This window comes from Syngnathus typhle, linkage group LG19, assembly GCF_033458585.1.
Source record: "Syngnathus typhle isolate RoL2023-S1 ecotype Sweden linkage group LG19, RoL_Styp_1.0, whole genome shotgun sequence".
Taxonomy (NCBI): domain Eukaryota; kingdom Metazoa; phylum Chordata; class Actinopteri; order Syngnathiformes; family Syngnathidae; genus Syngnathus; species Syngnathus typhle.
Window position 1 is genome coordinate 4,775,744 of NC_083756.1, and position 14,673 is coordinate 4,790,416.

General features: G+C 55.4%; 1 protein-coding gene across 2 annotated transcripts; it reads left to right on the forward strand.

Moving 5' to 3' along the window:
- The first annotated feature begins 4,121 nt into the window (after positions 1 to 4,121).
- LOC133143494 (rho GTPase-activating protein 21) lies at positions 4,122 to 14,441 on the forward strand. Of its 2 annotated transcripts, XM_061265415.1 has the most exons (24): positions 4,122 to 4,301; positions 4,616 to 4,637; positions 4,704 to 4,796; positions 4,857 to 4,935; positions 5,007 to 5,061; positions 5,253 to 5,276; positions 5,717 to 7,370; positions 7,595 to 7,717; positions 7,784 to 7,886; positions 7,956 to 7,992; positions 8,055 to 8,174; positions 8,435 to 8,740; positions 8,809 to 8,873; positions 8,943 to 9,094; positions 9,184 to 9,326; positions 9,397 to 9,555; positions 9,633 to 9,711; positions 9,776 to 9,849; positions 9,923 to 10,012; positions 10,083 to 10,208; positions 10,286 to 10,330; positions 10,493 to 10,598; positions 11,970 to 12,001; positions 12,126 to 14,441. In XM_061265415.1, exons 3-24 carry the CDS (start codon positions 4,730 to 4,732, stop codon positions 13,461 to 13,463), a joined length of 4,977 nt encoding a protein of 1,658 aa, XP_061121399.1. In that variant the 5' UTR covers positions 4,122 to 4,301; positions 4,616 to 4,637; positions 4,704 to 4,729; the 3' UTR covers positions 13,464 to 14,441. The 2 variants fall into 2 exon arrangements, with proteins under 2 accessions (XP_061121399.1, XP_061121400.1); XM_061265416.1 differs by lacking the exon at positions 5,253 to 5,276.
- The last annotated feature ends 232 nt before the right edge of the window (positions 14,442 to 14,673 follow it).

Consider the following 14,673-nt stretch of genomic DNA (forward strand, 5'->3'; position numbering starts at 1 on the left):
CAACTGCTGTCTGAGGTGCTGAAGACGGACGGCCTTGTTTACAAGCGAACACCTCTTTCTGTTTTTGTCCCGGCTGAGTTGCACGTCGCCTCCTCATCATCCAAAGGCCGCGCCCAATTCAATTGTGAATTTGCGAACGCAAGATTCCAATCCTGGAACGCATTTTGTCATTGGAAAGCCTTTAGGGGGCTGATGCATCAACTTGGCGTCCAGTGTGCCTTTCCTGTGCACTCTCCTTCCGTCTCGTTTCTCCTTTGTGGAGCAGCATTCCAGAGTGTTGGCCCGCACGATCGCTCCGAGCATTAGCATATGAAAGCGCTCCAGTGGCTGTGAAAAGAGAAAAGGAAAGCAAGGGGAGAAGCGTCATCAAACTGGCAACACGCTCGCCAGAAGAATGTTGGCCGGCTCCTTGGGAGCACATGTGGGCATGTTGACGCCTTTTGTCACCGTGGTAACGCCACTTCTTCTGTCATCGAGCAGCAAGAAGGAATCCGGCGGGCGGCGAGCGTCCCTTTGGTGCAATGCAGACGTTGCTAGCTCAAAGTGTTGCCGCCTTAAAGCCCGCCGAGCTCCTCCTATGCCCAACCCCCGACTGTCAGAAGAGCCAACGGCTTCTTTGGACGTCCTTGACACCAATTGCTATCTTGGATAGCATCTTGTGGGAAAGCCCAATATGTGAGCTTTGGCGCCCGTGCACGGTGATTCTTGTTGATTCTCTTTTACTTTACTTTTAAAAAAGAAAAGCTCGGCGATGCCAAAGACAAACGCAGAGTGGCTCACCAGTGTTGATTGAGGGAGGGGGGGCAAAGGAGACCATTGTGTCAAGGAGGGGGGGAAGAGATGCAGCCGAGAAGGAAAAGATGAGGCGTCGTAATTGTTTCCAGCTGGTTTCGGGTGTGGCCGCTGTACGCTTCAAGTCTCTGACCCAACAGCCAATTTTTCTTTTTTTTCTTTTTTTTATTGCATTGGCTCATGAAAATATGCCCAATAATGGCCAGTTCATCTATTTTCCAAAAGGGCTCTGGGTGGCTGGCTGCTGAAAATGTCAGGATGGATGGTCGGGTGTTTTTGTCAAAGCTCGCCATGAGCGCAAGGAAGGAAACGGGAAAAATATTCCAGCTTATCGTTTGGGTTTTCTCGGTTTTCGGTCGTCCGATTGGCTGGAACGGCTTTGCTTCGAGCGCTATCCCGCACACCTGAGCGCTCGTAAATCAAGTCTCTGATTGCGAGGTGATTGCTGCAGCTAAACACGTGCACGAGTTGGGAGGCCACGTTATTCCCGACATTCCAGCGTGCGTATCTCACGGCGAGCCCCAACTGCTTTCAATCAGTCGGCTTTCCAGATGGGCCAGGGTTTTGGGCGGGACTGCGACAGAGGGGAGCAGGCTGACTCAGTGCTTGTCGACATACTTGCGCCATTCTTCTCCACGCTCAGCCCACCCAATTGCGTCACCTTCCTTCTCGGACCACTCGCCACCACGCGCGTGCTGTATTTATTTGCGCTCCGCTCCGATGTTTTTTTTTACTGGCTGACATTTTCCACGGGGGCTCATGTTTTGGAAAGACCGCTGTGTGCGCACTACAGGACGTGCTTTTTACAGCCCGATGAAAGAAAACAGCAATTGAGGCCAATGTTGCCATTCCGTGAAAGCTCAGTCATTGCACCTTTTGGCGCCGCCCGTGCCGCTTACGTAAAAAAGCTAGCAGGTTAGCTTCCCGAAAAGACCAGCCGTATACTTTTAATCACCGCTTTTACTACGTTGTAATCCCGTCTTCAAGTGGGAGTGCCACCTCTTCTGCAGGTGCCCGAGTGAAAACAAATGGCGTCCGTCCACATGCTCAAGTAGTTATGTGCGTGCGTGGTCAAGGCGCGTTTGCCGCCGCCGGGTCATTAAAGGCGGCCGTAGCGGATTAGAATGGGATTGGGCGCAGCGACAAGCGTCGACATCCGCCAAACGCCCTTGCTCGCCCCCTCCCTCCTCCCTTTCAGTCAACGGCACGACGAGACCATCTGTCGCTCAATCTGGATGCCCCCATGTCGACCTCGGCAGACCTCTGTGCGTCTCTTCCGCTTCAAGGCCCACGTGACCTCGCAGCCACCGCCCGTCAATTTGAACCCTGCCGGGTCTCCAGGAGCGGTCGCCTGCTCACACGTCTTGCCGCCGGCCCTCGGTTGCATAACGGCCTTCCGCTGCGAGAGAGCACGGGGCTGAAAAGAAAAAGCAGAGATTGTTCTTCTCGCCCCGAGTCAGCCGTTAAGACGCGCGACTCAATGAAAGCTATGATCCGAGCAAGATGTCCCAAGTCTGGTGACCGGACGGAAGGCGTTGAGCCGGGGCGCTGCGACTCACTTTCCACGAGATGACGTTACGGCTCAGCTGAAAGACGACATTGTTTTCTCGCGCCTGCCCCGCCCCGAATCAACCTCGCTCTGTCCGTCTTGTCTGCTGCGAGGTGAAAAGGTGAAAGGGCCCAAACCACATGTTCTCTCGAGGGGTGGCGGATTATCTGTTATTTTTCACCATCAAAATATTTTCATCCCCAGAGGTGTTTGTCGGTTTAGTGTTGCTTTCCAGTTTCTATTCCAAGACTCTCAACACCCCCCCCCCTCCCCTCCTGTAGATGCCTCGCAACCACTTCTTCAACACCATCATTATATTGGAGCATGAAGGGCGCGTCCCACAGCAAAGAACTTCTCCCAACTAACCGCAGATCAGTTGGCGGCAGCGAATCGGAGACGCGAGCTGATCCTCGGGCCCGTGGGCGCACAAGTCTCCCTAAAATGGGAGCCGCGCGCCTTCTATCGCGCGACACGGGAATGCCCGACGTGGCGCTCGTGAATATTTCAAGTGCCGTCATGTGTATTTTTAGAAATGGCAATCATCTCTCGTGTCCTGCCTGAATTTCAAATGGCCGCCGTGACACAGAGGCGATTTCCGGAATGGGCTCGCAGCGGCGCTATTTTGGCTCTTGTAAAGTTGTCGAATCGGGGGTTTGTCTGTTCCAGATGTGGGCGGCATCTCATGGAAGGTAAATCCTTGTTGCTTTTTTTTTTTTCTTTTCAACTGTGGATCTCACGAATGCGTGCGAGGTTACTTTTTTAACCCTCTGCGTTGTTTTTGGCTGGACGGCCAACCTAAAGCTCGCCGCAGCCACACTGAGGGGAAATCCCCTGGATTTCTTTCCCCCGCCCGGATATGGGATGCGGTTCATCTGCTCTCGGCGCCGTGGACAGGAGGCAGCTTTTTGGGTACATGAGAGGGTCTCATTCATCATTTGCAAATGGACCGGCTCATTTTGCCCAAAACAGGTGTTACTTTGTTCAACTGCCCAACAGCGGCATCACACGGCCGGCCCGACGACTCCTCTTGTTTGTCGCCGTCACATTTCTGACTTGAGAGCCAGGCGGGAGTTTCCTACCACAAGACTGGAGCTCATCACGTGTTTGGCATCTGAACTTGCAGCATTGGCTTCAGATTGTCCTCAAATTGTCAAATGCGCTTGTAAAAATAGAAACAGCATGTGGTGTTGTGAATGCAGCAGCTCCAAAATGGGGCCCTTCAAATTCCTCCTGTCTTTTCCATAAGCAACGTCCTTGCACTGTGTTGGGCTCGATGCGCTGAGCAGATTGTGCTAACCGAACTGTGCCAGGGGAACATTCCACCACCGGGCTTCCAGTTGTTGCCGCTGATGTTCTGGCTCCGATCCAAATAGGGCGCCGCTGTTGACGACCGTGTGATCAGTCACTGTTGGCATCTTTCCCTCGTGTTCACAGGTTTGGAAAGGAACAGTGCGGCGAGAGGAATGACGTCGGCCGCTCAAACCCAAATACCGTTGGCTCATGATGTTGTTTTCAACACAATTTTGCGTGCGTGTGGCATGCCAGACATTCCTCACTCGTCAAGCTCAAGAGTCCAATTTGGATCTCAAGCGCTGTGCCCGAATGACACAAAGAACTGTTGACGTGTTTTTGCGGACGCTTGGTACCGAGTTGCCGCAAAATGCTGCCAAACTTACCTCTGCATTATGTTTAGCTCAGGTCAGAAGAAGAATAGAATAGAATGGTCAGTAAGTTTGCGGTGGGAAAACGACGGCATGGCTTTCTGTTTGTTTTCTTCCAGAAGGATGGGCCCGACCGGAGCGAGACCTCGGCTGCGGGCTCTCTCGGGACGGAGGTGGAGCCGTTCTCCTGGCCCGGGCCCAAGACGCTGTGTCTGCGCCGCACCTCGCAAGGCTTCGGCTTCACTCTGCGCCACTTCATCGTCTACCCGCCCGAGTCGGCCGTGCACAACTCCTTCAAGGTAACGACTTTTGAGTGACAACCGCCTCCAGGTCTGAGGCAATCGAGTCGTTGGTATGTGACGGTGGGGGTCGATTGATTTTATTGTCGACGCTGGCGTTGCCGCACGCTGAGTCTGAAGTTGTGGTCTTTTGTGTGAGGGAGTTGTTAGCGCTGGCATTCCGCTGAGTCAGCCGAGAATTAGCCAATGAAAGAAATGCCTGCGTTGCTCTGCCTTAACTTTTATTACTATGATGTTGGTCTATGGCATGCCTTTTTCGGGGGAGGGGAGTTTGCATGACATCATCAAATACACACTTCTGGTTTCTTGTCCAGGATGAAGACAACGGCAGCCGAGGTGAGTGTGAAAACAAGCAACTGAGGGTTTTGCGGCTGAGTTCAAACGGGGGTCACGCTTTGGCAGGGAGGCGGCGAAGTCGCCTGGAGCCCATGGACACCATTTTCGTCAAGCAAGTGAAGGACGGCGGCCCCGCGCACGGAGCCGGACTCTGCACAGGTGCGTGTGTAGATTGTGGCCAGTGCCGACGCGGTGGCTGATGATGCATTTTCCCTGCAGGCGATCGCATCGTGAAGGTGAATGGCCAGAGCATCATCGGCAAGACGTACTCGCAGGTCATCGCCCTGATCCAGAACAGGTGAGCCCGATGAAGGCGCCGCCGTGGCCGCCGCGCACGTTCCTCTTCTCACGCCGTTTGCTTGGATGCAGCGATGCATCGCTGGAGCTCTGTGTGATGCCAAAGGACGAGGACATTCTGCAGTTGGTAAAGATTCTCTTCCAATTCCAGTGGGATACAAAAAGAGATGTTTGTCACGACCGGTTGTGTTATTGGGGGGGGGGGGGCTTGGCGGCATGCTCGGTCTCCGTCGTCTTTTTTCCTTCAGCACAAAGTGGTGTCTTTGTGCTTGGCTGTCAACTTTGTTTCACACCTCTTTGTCCTTTTTCCGCCTGCAGTTTTCCAGGGACATCACCGCTCTGGTAAGATGGCAACTTTGCTACTTACCGGCTTTTCCTCCCGCCTCGCTTGAATCATCGCGGCGCTGTGCAAGGGTGGGGCACATTTCATGCCTCTTTAAAGAGGGAAAACAGCCAGCGGCCGACCTCACGCCGCTCGCTGTCTGCCCCCGAGTGCCATCCACTTGAGTCCCTTTGAGGTCGAGACATGTTGACAAAGATTGCTCGCTCAAAAGAGGCGACCTCTGTTGGGCTTCTCCTGACGACTGCAACCGGCATGTGCTCGCATTGTCGCGAGCTGCTTTGTGGGATGCCGTGTCCATTATCCGCCTTCCGAGGTCGTCGCGTGTCACCTAAACGTCTGGCTGGCGTCTGCGAATCGGGTCTTCCGCACGCTTTGAAAAAAGCATCATCGGCGGTGGCAGCTGTGGAGGACACACCCTGTCCCGTATGTTGTCTTGCAGGCGTATTCTCAGGACGCGTACCTGAAAGGAAACGCGGCGTACAGCGGCAATGCCCACAACATCCCCCAACCGCCCCCCATATGCTACCCTCGGGTCGAGATCAAGGTGACGGAGGGAAGTGACGGCGGTGACACCTCGCACCGAAAGGAGAAGAACTACCGAGTGGAAATGCCGCCGCAGACGACGACGGTCTGCGTTTGTCATGACAAGTCGCCCGTGTGCCTGGCTCGGGCGGGCCCTGACCTCAGGCCTGAGGAGAACCCACGGCGTGCTTCCACTGAGGCGTCTACTTCGCCTCTGGCGTCTTCTCCACCTCTGGCGTCTTCTCCACCTCTGGCGTCTTCTCCACCTCTGGCGACTTCGCCACTGCAGCGTCCCGCGGAGGCCCCCGTGCGCCGCCCGAGCCATCCCGACAGCCCGAGCTCCCTCACCGCTGCTTCGCCGGGCAAGCTATCAGGCGACGCCGACCGTCGCACCCCCTCGGCCACGTCCTCGCCCTCCCCTCACCAGAACATTGACTGGAGGACTTACACCACCTACAAGGACTACATTGACGCCAAAAGGCTCCACACGTACGGCTGCCGCACCATCCAGGAGCGTTTGGACAGTTTGCGTGCCGCCGCCGACCCGGGCTCCGGCTCCGCCTACGCTCAGCAGCGCTCATCATCTGCGTGTCGTCCAAGAGGCTCGAGCGCCTCTCAGGTCCGGTGGAGGAGCGCGTCGACGGAGCGAGGGCCCAACGGCGGGACCCACGCCACCCCGTTGCGAAGCGCTTCTCAGGAAAGGCTTGGCCGGTTAGAGCCGAGCGGGAATTGGCCTCGGAGCGCTTCGCAAGACGCGCTGCCATTCTGCGGTGAAGCTCGCGTGCTCGACCGGCTGGGCCAGAAGGCCGCCGTGCAAAGGGGCTCCTTCGCCACGGAGCGGACGGCTTTGGAGGACCGTCTTCTGCTTTGCCAAGGGGAGGAAGCCAGAGCCAGCAGGCAGGGGGCGGCCCAAAGAGCTCTCGCCGGGCGCGACGCAAACGGATTGTCAAATTCCTCTTTGGCGGATCGGATGTCTGGCAAACCTCCGTTAAGGACAGACGGCAACCTTTTGAGGTTAAAGCCTGTTCAGAATGCCATGGTGGAGCCCTTAGCCACCACCAAAACCACAGACTCGCTCAAAGACCAAAGAACTGGTATCAGCGGAAACCATGCGGGCTACCCATCACCCCTGCACCGGGAGCTCCGGACTCGGGCCGACAGTCTGAAGATGGAGAGCGGGTGGGAAGCCACTTTGGTGGCGAGGTCTTCATCTTGCTCGGGTCCCTCATGTCAAGCGGCCACGCAGCGGCTGACGCAAAGCGGCACCGTCCTGTCTGCCAACATAAACGGAGCCGTGGGTCAAAAGCCGGTGCGGACCAACGGCACGCAAGGACACGACGCAACGGCGGTCATCCTGAGAAAGGAGAAAAACTCTGGAACTTCTCGGCCCCACCCTCCGTCCCGCCTCTTTGCTGTTTGTGATGAGCGAGGCGCCAAGCCGTTACTGAAGGCCGCCTCTGTCGACGCGGTGGCGTGTTGGACCGATGGCGGCTCCAGGAGGCCAGGGGCCGGCCGACTCAAGGGTGGCTCCCAAAACCTGGACGACTCCCTGGACTCCATCCCCTTTATAGGTAAGAGCCTCCATCGTGTAGCGCACAGGACTCAGCCGTTTTGGCTACCGCTTTGCTTCGCCGTGGCGTGTGATGTCATGCACGAGTAGATTAAAGAGTCGTCTGAGATTACCAAACGCACTTGAACTCAACCTGGCATCCTTAAATGTGTCATCCATCAACAACCAGTCAGGACAGATCCTTGATTGAGTCTTGAAGGACGAGGTTTGTGTGTGTCTCCTCAGATGAGCCGTCCAGCCCCAGCTTGGATCTGGACACAATCAACATTCCAGCCTCAGCTGTCATTTCGGCGACGCCCATCAAGGCCACCTCACCCCTCATGCGCCGCCACATGTCACACGACCACGGTATTGGCACCACTCGCAAAATGCCGGCCTGAGCCCAATGGCAAAGTTCACTTTTCTCTTTCTCAGATTCCCTCCGGCTCGCCGTCATCGAGTCGGACTCGGGCGGTAAAACGGAGCGCTCGTTGTCGTACGACGAAGGCTTGGATAACTACCGGGAAGATAGCGCAGGGTGAGTGTGACGAGGAAGAAAAAAAAAGAAGCTTCCCGCTCACTGTTGTCCATTTTGTTACTCATGTAGGAGATCCTTGATAACCGGGCTCAAAGGCCTCAAGAAGGTGAGGCCGTCTCGTCCGCCGTCGCCAGCGAGCAAAGTTGGACATTTTGTTTTTCACCGCAGGCGATGGACAGGTCGTCGCAAGATTCCGGATCCAGGAGGGATTCGTCATCGGACGTCTTCTGCGACGCCACCCGGGAGGGTCTGCTGTATTTCAAGCAGCTGAATAACGACAAGGGCAAGGTACCTTTAGCATTGATGCCACGTTCCTTCCCAAGCTTCACCCGAGTGCTAAAGAACCTTTTTGCTCGCCACATCTCTCCTGCTAGAGCTCAGTGGCTCAATGTGGTACTACACTGCACAACTGCCAGTTAGCATTTGTGGGTGTATTTGATCTGGATTGTTTGTAGGATGAATTCTAGCGGTGTAGCACACACGGTGCAGAGAAATATGAGCATGGGAAGCGCTCCATCTCCGCCGACACTTTCCGACTCTTTTGGCAGCGTGTGAGCGGCGGCGGTGGCGCCCGCTCCTGGAAGCAGATGTACGCCGTGCTGCGGGGTCACCATCTGTGCCTGTACAAGGACAAGAAGGACAGGCGGGCGCACGGCGAATGGCGCGCGGGCGACGAGCTGCCGCCCATCAGCGTTCGGGCCTGCCTCGTCGACATCTCCTACAGCGACACCAAGCGCAAGAACGTGCTGCGCCTCACCACATCCGACTGCGAGTACCTCTTCCAGGCCGAGGACCGTGAGGACATGCTGGCCTGGATCCAAGTCATCCAGGAGAGCGGCGACCTGGACGAGGAGGTGAGAACCACATGGCGCCGGGCATTTCCCTCCGCTTGCCATCGAGGTAATCTTTTTTCTCCTTTTAGAACGCAGCCTTCACCAGCCATGACCTCATCAGCCAGAAGATCCGGGAGTACAACACCTTGATGAGGTAAGAAACGGGGGTCGGGAGGGGGAGTTCAGGGTGCGAGCTCTCCTGGGATCTTTGTCTGGTCCTCAGCCCAACGGGCAGCAAGCCGGAGGCGTCGCCCCGGTCGTCTCGGCAGTCGCTGAGCATCCGTCACACCCTGCTGGGGGGCAAAGGAGGAGACAGCAAAACCCCCTCTCCTCATTCACCCAAGCCCGAGCAGGAGAAGAACGTGATGCACAAAGGTCAGCCGAGCAGGAGGTCGCGCCGCCGCACCGAGCGGTCGTTGCCGCGTCTTTTCTTGGAGTGTGTTCATACTGCCCCTCCCTCGCAGATGACACCAGCCCCCCCAGAGACAAAGCCACATGGCGGAAGGGTATCCCGGGCCTGATGAGGAAACCTTTTGAGAGGAAACCATCTCCCGGCGTGACGTTCGGAGTGAGACTGGAAGACTGTCCGCCTGCGCGCAACAACAAGGTCTCTTGTGCATTGTTGCAAGATCTTCCTTTCACAGCCAACCTAAACATCTGAAAAATGTCCACTTTAGTTTGTGCCGCTGATCGTGGAGGTGTGCTGCGAGCTGGTGGAGGAGCGAGGCCTGGAGTACACGGGCATCTACAGAGTGCCCGGCAACAACGCAGCCATCTCCAGCATGCAGGAGGAGCTCAACAACAAGGGCATGAGCGACGTCCATCTCCAGGACCATGTGCGTGCTTGCGTTGCTCCGTCGCGCTGCAAGTTGGCTTCGTTTCAGCTCGGCACAACCATGTGGGCTTTTCGCAGAAATGGCGCGATCTCAACGTGATCAGCAGCTTGCTCAAGTCGTTCTTCCGGAAGCTGCCCGAGCCTCTCTTCACCAACGGTATTGCGCTTTTGTCTCCTCGCATGTTTTTTTGAAGTGACTTATCGACTATGTGACCCCGCAGACAGCTACGCTGACTTTATTGAGGCCAACAGAATAGAAGAACCCGTGGAGAGGCTCAAAGTGATCAAGAGACTGGTAGGTGGTCTGCCCACCTGCACGCTGGGTAACCGCCTTGTCGTCGTTTTGAACGACTTGGATCTCCTTTCAGCTTCGCCAGCTGCCCGATCATCACTACGAAACCCTCAAGTTCCTCTCGGCTCACCTGAAAACGGTGGCGGACAACTCGGAGAAGAACAAGGCGCGCCTTTTTGCCTCTTCCTTTTCGTCTCGGGCGCAGCCGCTCGCTAATACCGTTATCATCCTTGTAGATGGAACCCAGGAACCTGGCCATCGTGTTCGGTCCCACCCTGGTGCGGACCACCGAGGACAACATGACCAACATGGTGACGCACATGCCCGACCAGTACAAAATAGTCGAGACTCTCATTCAGAATGTGAGTGAAAAAAAAACAATGTGACATTTTTGTTCCGTTTTGCGCAATCCCAATTTTTTCTTCTTACCGTTTTCCAGTACGACTGGTTCTTCACCGAAGGAGGCCACGCAGACCCCGTGGTGGTGAGCATCTCTTATTTTGAGCCATTCAGTGTGGCGGTGGTCGGTTTCCAGACTCCCAATTTTTTTTGTGGTTCTTTCAGCAGCACGCCATGTTTTTTTTGACGCATGTCGGCGCCTTTTGTTTCTAAACTTTGCAAGCTGTTGTCTTGTGTTTCCCTGCAGAGGGTTTTGCAGGGGGGGAGCGCGGTGGAGTCGCAGCCGCTCCCCAACATCGACCACCTGCTCACCAACATCGGTCGCACGGGCACGTCGCAGGGCGAAGTATCGGGTAAGCGCGCCGCCTGGGCGCCAACCGCTGAGCTTTTCTCTCTCCGTTGGCTCCGCCGGCGGCGTAGAGCGGCGCTTCCCAACCGTCGCGGCAAGCGGCCCAGTTTCCATTTGTTGCGAAATGGACACCTCCGGTTACCTAATCACATTTGCAATAGCACGAAATTGGTTTGTTTGCTGGCTTCTTGCCTCGGTGAAGGTTGGGAAAGGTCGTGGCCGCATACCAGCATTTGGCTTTCGATTTATTCGCGTCTGACGGTGGCGAGAAGCGATAAATTGCAGCTTGATTTCTTTCGAGAGCTTGCGCGCGTTCTGCTGCCGCCGCCGCCGCCGCCACTGCTGTGTCTAACGTTGTTTGCAGTGTTCCCAGTCCAAAGGCCTCCTCTCAATCCCTCTGTCTCTACTAGTGAGGCTCTGTCGGGTGTCCTAAAGGCTTTGCCGCCATTCACACATACTGATCTTGACACAGGCCAAGTGGGCGGAGTCTATCACGCCACGATGTCACTGATGGACTCTATAATGTCCGTGATGGACAACTGGAACTGTAGGAAGAAGGAGGATTGTTGCCCCCGCTGTAGCTGCCTAGTCTGCCGGAACCCGCGGTTCTTTTAAGAAAAAAGGGTAACGGAAAAAAATGAGAGGACCCCCCCCTCCGAAAAAAAAACAAAGCACGCAGCTACACGGTACAGTACGGCGCCCCCTGTGGTGGCTTTTCTGTCAGCATCTGGCCACTACGACTGTCTGAAAAAGGCTCTCCGCTGTCTCTCCTCACTGTTTCATAGCTGGCCCGCGCGGGAGATGCCACGGTACGGTCTCGCCTGTCCTACCATCATCTCTACTGCAGGGGGCGCAGAGGGGCAGAGTACATCATAAATCAAATACATAAGTTAGGGGGAGGCGCCCGACACGTTGCGTCCCGTGCAGCGTCCTCTCTTGTCATAGGTCCAGCCCCTCTGGTCGAGCCCCTCTGTGACCCCGCCCGCACATCACTTCACTCTTGTCATGGCAGCCACTTGTGTGCATTGTTTTGTGTGAGCATTACCCAAAGCAGGGCATAGAAGGGAGAATCAACAAGAAGTGTGAATGATTCCGTTCTGAAAACACTCACTCCCGGCTGCTTGTGTCCATTTTGCACGGCGCACACGTCTGTCTCACGCTTCGTACCTTTCCGTGCTGAAATTTGACTCAGCAGAGGGCGCTGTTTGCTCCCTCTGTCCCGCTTTTCGGCAGTGTCCAGCATGGCGCGCGCGTGCTCGCGCTTGTGTCTCACGCTACCGTGCGCGCTCATCCCGCCATCAACATGCTTCTCCTCTTCCACCACTATACAACCTGCCCTCCTAATGTACGTTTGTTGTTCTCCTGTCTTCCGCAGATTCTCCCACGAGTGACTCGGCCAAGTCCAAGGTGAGTGTAGGGTGACAGCAAGCACAAGTGAAGAGAATTTCTGCCTTGATGGAAATACAAAGGTCCAGTCACAGAGATGATCCTTGCTTCCAGAACCCTTTCCTATCACGTGGTATGTGCGCAGGGTTCCTGGGGCTCGGGGAAGGAGCAGTGTGGCCGAGAGCTCCTGGTCTCCTCCATCTTTGCCGCAGCCAATCGCAAAAGAAAAAAGTCCAAGGAGAAAGTGCAGCCCAGCAGCTCTGATGATGACCCGGATGGGGTTTTCCCCAAGAAGGAACTTCCGGGACAGAAGGGGGAACTGGAGGAGAACGCCCTCAGCAGCGCCAAGGCCAAAGCGGGCACTAGGAAGGATCAACAGAACGGTAGAAGCGCCGAGCCCACGCCCAAAGCCAAGAGGGATCCCTCCCCGGACGTCGGTGGTCGAGGTGTCCCTCAGGGAACAGCCTCTTCCGACCCTCCGTCATCGTACCTTGGCACCCTCGACTCTGCCGCGTCGTCCGAGCCAAAAGCGCCGACCGCCGGAGCCTTTGTTGAGGTGGACGTGAGCTCCATCACCTCGGACTACTCCACCACGTCGTCCGTCACCTTTCTGACCGGCGCCGAGTCCCTGGCGTTGAGCCCCGAGCTGCAGGGCGGCGAGGAGGCGGACGACGAACGCAGCGAGCTGGTCAGCGAGGGCCGGCCCATGGAGACGGACAGCGAGAGCGACTTCCCACTCTTTGCGTTGAGCGCCGCCAGCCAGTCCACGCCCTGCCCCGAGAAGAACGGCGAGGGTGGCAGAACCAAGATGGAGGGGCGGCGGCTCTTCCCCACTCAGAAGATGATGGAGTGCGACACGCTGTCTCGTCGCCGGTCGCTACGGAGCAAGACGGACAGCAAGACGGACAGCGGGTCATCGGCGGGCGGCGAAGCCCGGGCAGAGACCTCCTCGCGCCTGGCGCGGGTCCTGGAGGTGATGAAGAAGGGGCGGTCCACCGGCAGCCTCAGCTCGTCGTCCCGCAGCGAGTCGGAGCGCTCGGAGTCCGACGCGTGGCACCTCAAGATCACCGAGCGCCTCAAGTTCCGGCTGCGCTCCTCAGACGACATATGCCAACCCAAGAGCCGCGCCTCCGACGTCAGACGAAAGAACATCCGCCGGCGCCACACCATGGGCGGACAAAGGGACTTTGCCGAGCTCGTCCACGACTGGCGAGAGCAAGGCGGCGCCGACCGGACGGCTGACCTGTCGCTGCCGGACCGCCTAAAACCCAGACGGGCCTCGCAGGACTTCAGCATCCGCGACTGGCTCGGCGGGGATCGTGGCCGAAAGGGCCAAAATGGGCCGCCGCCGAACACTGAGGCGGTGCCCGATGCTGCCCCCGAAAACGCGGTGGCCACCAACGGCAAAAGCGGCGACGACGCACACCCTCACAAACTGTCGGAGACGCAGGTGGTGTGCTCGCGCTTCTACCAGTACCTTTGACCCGGGGCCCCCCCTCAATACCTGGATAAATGTGCAAAGGTGCACTCTCAGCTGCACAGTAGTTTTGTTGTGTAAATAACGTGTACAGCTGCCATGATTGTGATGGCAAACTTCACTAACCGCTAGCCAGACTGGAACTTCCTGCTGCATGTGCGCACCCACCCGAATTTCTTCTGTTATTTTTACCCCCTCAAACGAATGTACAACTCTCATACTTGGACAATGTACGGAGTTCCTCCACTATTCACAGGAAATATATTTTTAATTCCCTATACTTGCCACAAGGTGTCCAAATGAGTTTGTCTCAGCTCACACAGAAAACCAGCCACCAGAGGGCGCCAGAGTAAGGCGTTTATTTCTTTGGCCAGTTTTTTCCAAGAAAGAAAATACGTAGAAAAAGAAACGATTTTTAAACCACGACTATGCGGGGATACATTGTCCCTGTGCTTGAAGAAACATGTGGACATAAGTACTGGGACCTCTCAATCAAGTGGCTAAATTGGAGCCAAATCAGAAGCAAAAAATGATCCTAACTTTGGTCACATGGTACAAGGGGGGCGCGTGTTGTGGGAATGTCTCTGTTTTTACCTCACATACGCAACAGCCAGAGATTAGTTAGCCAAATATATTCCAATTTTAACAAATAAAATGAAATGTAACAATAATGACAGAGTACGAGGATGCAATATTTTTGCCTATGGTCCTTTTTTCTATTTCCAATCTCTGTCCAGTTATTGTCCCAAACAGACATCAGGTCAATGTATGTTGTTGTCCTCCCAAAAGTGCCTCTTTTCCCCCCGTTTTGTAACTTTCTATAAAACGTTGTTTATAAGATGAATTTGAGACAGGTTAAGCTCTTTTTATTTCTTCGTTCGGAATGTTTCTCCAAAAACATGAAGCAGTCGCATGTGTCTCGTCAGCACAAACGCTAGTGCAATGTCCCCCTCGAAGAACACTGGAAATAAATCATTACTATGACGAGTCTTTTTGTCTCTTTTTACTACGCAGCTTGTGAATGTACTGCGAAACAAATGACCGACTGATACATTCACTCTAAATAGAAAAGAAAACAGTCTTGTATAGTGTGTATATAATAAATATAAACTCGTTTATTTCTCAAAACGGAATTCTACTGACACCTAGTGGCAGACGCGGGAATTACACCTATGTAGTACGTATTATCTTTGTTTGCTTCAGCCTCCAATAAATT

Coding starts and splice junctions, on each gene's coding strand:
- LOC133143494 (XM_061265415.1), top strand. CDS start 4,730: ATGGACACCATTTTCGTCAAGCAAGTGAAGGACGGCGGCCCCGCGCAC. Junction 5,277..5,716: donor CCAGGGACATCACCGCTCTG/GTAAGATGGCAA, acceptor GTTGTCTTGCAG/GCGTATTCTCAGGACGCGTA. Junction 10,209..10,285: donor TCGAGACTCTCATTCAGAAT/GTGAGTGAAAAA, acceptor ACCGTTTTCCAG/TACGACTGGTTCTTCACCGA.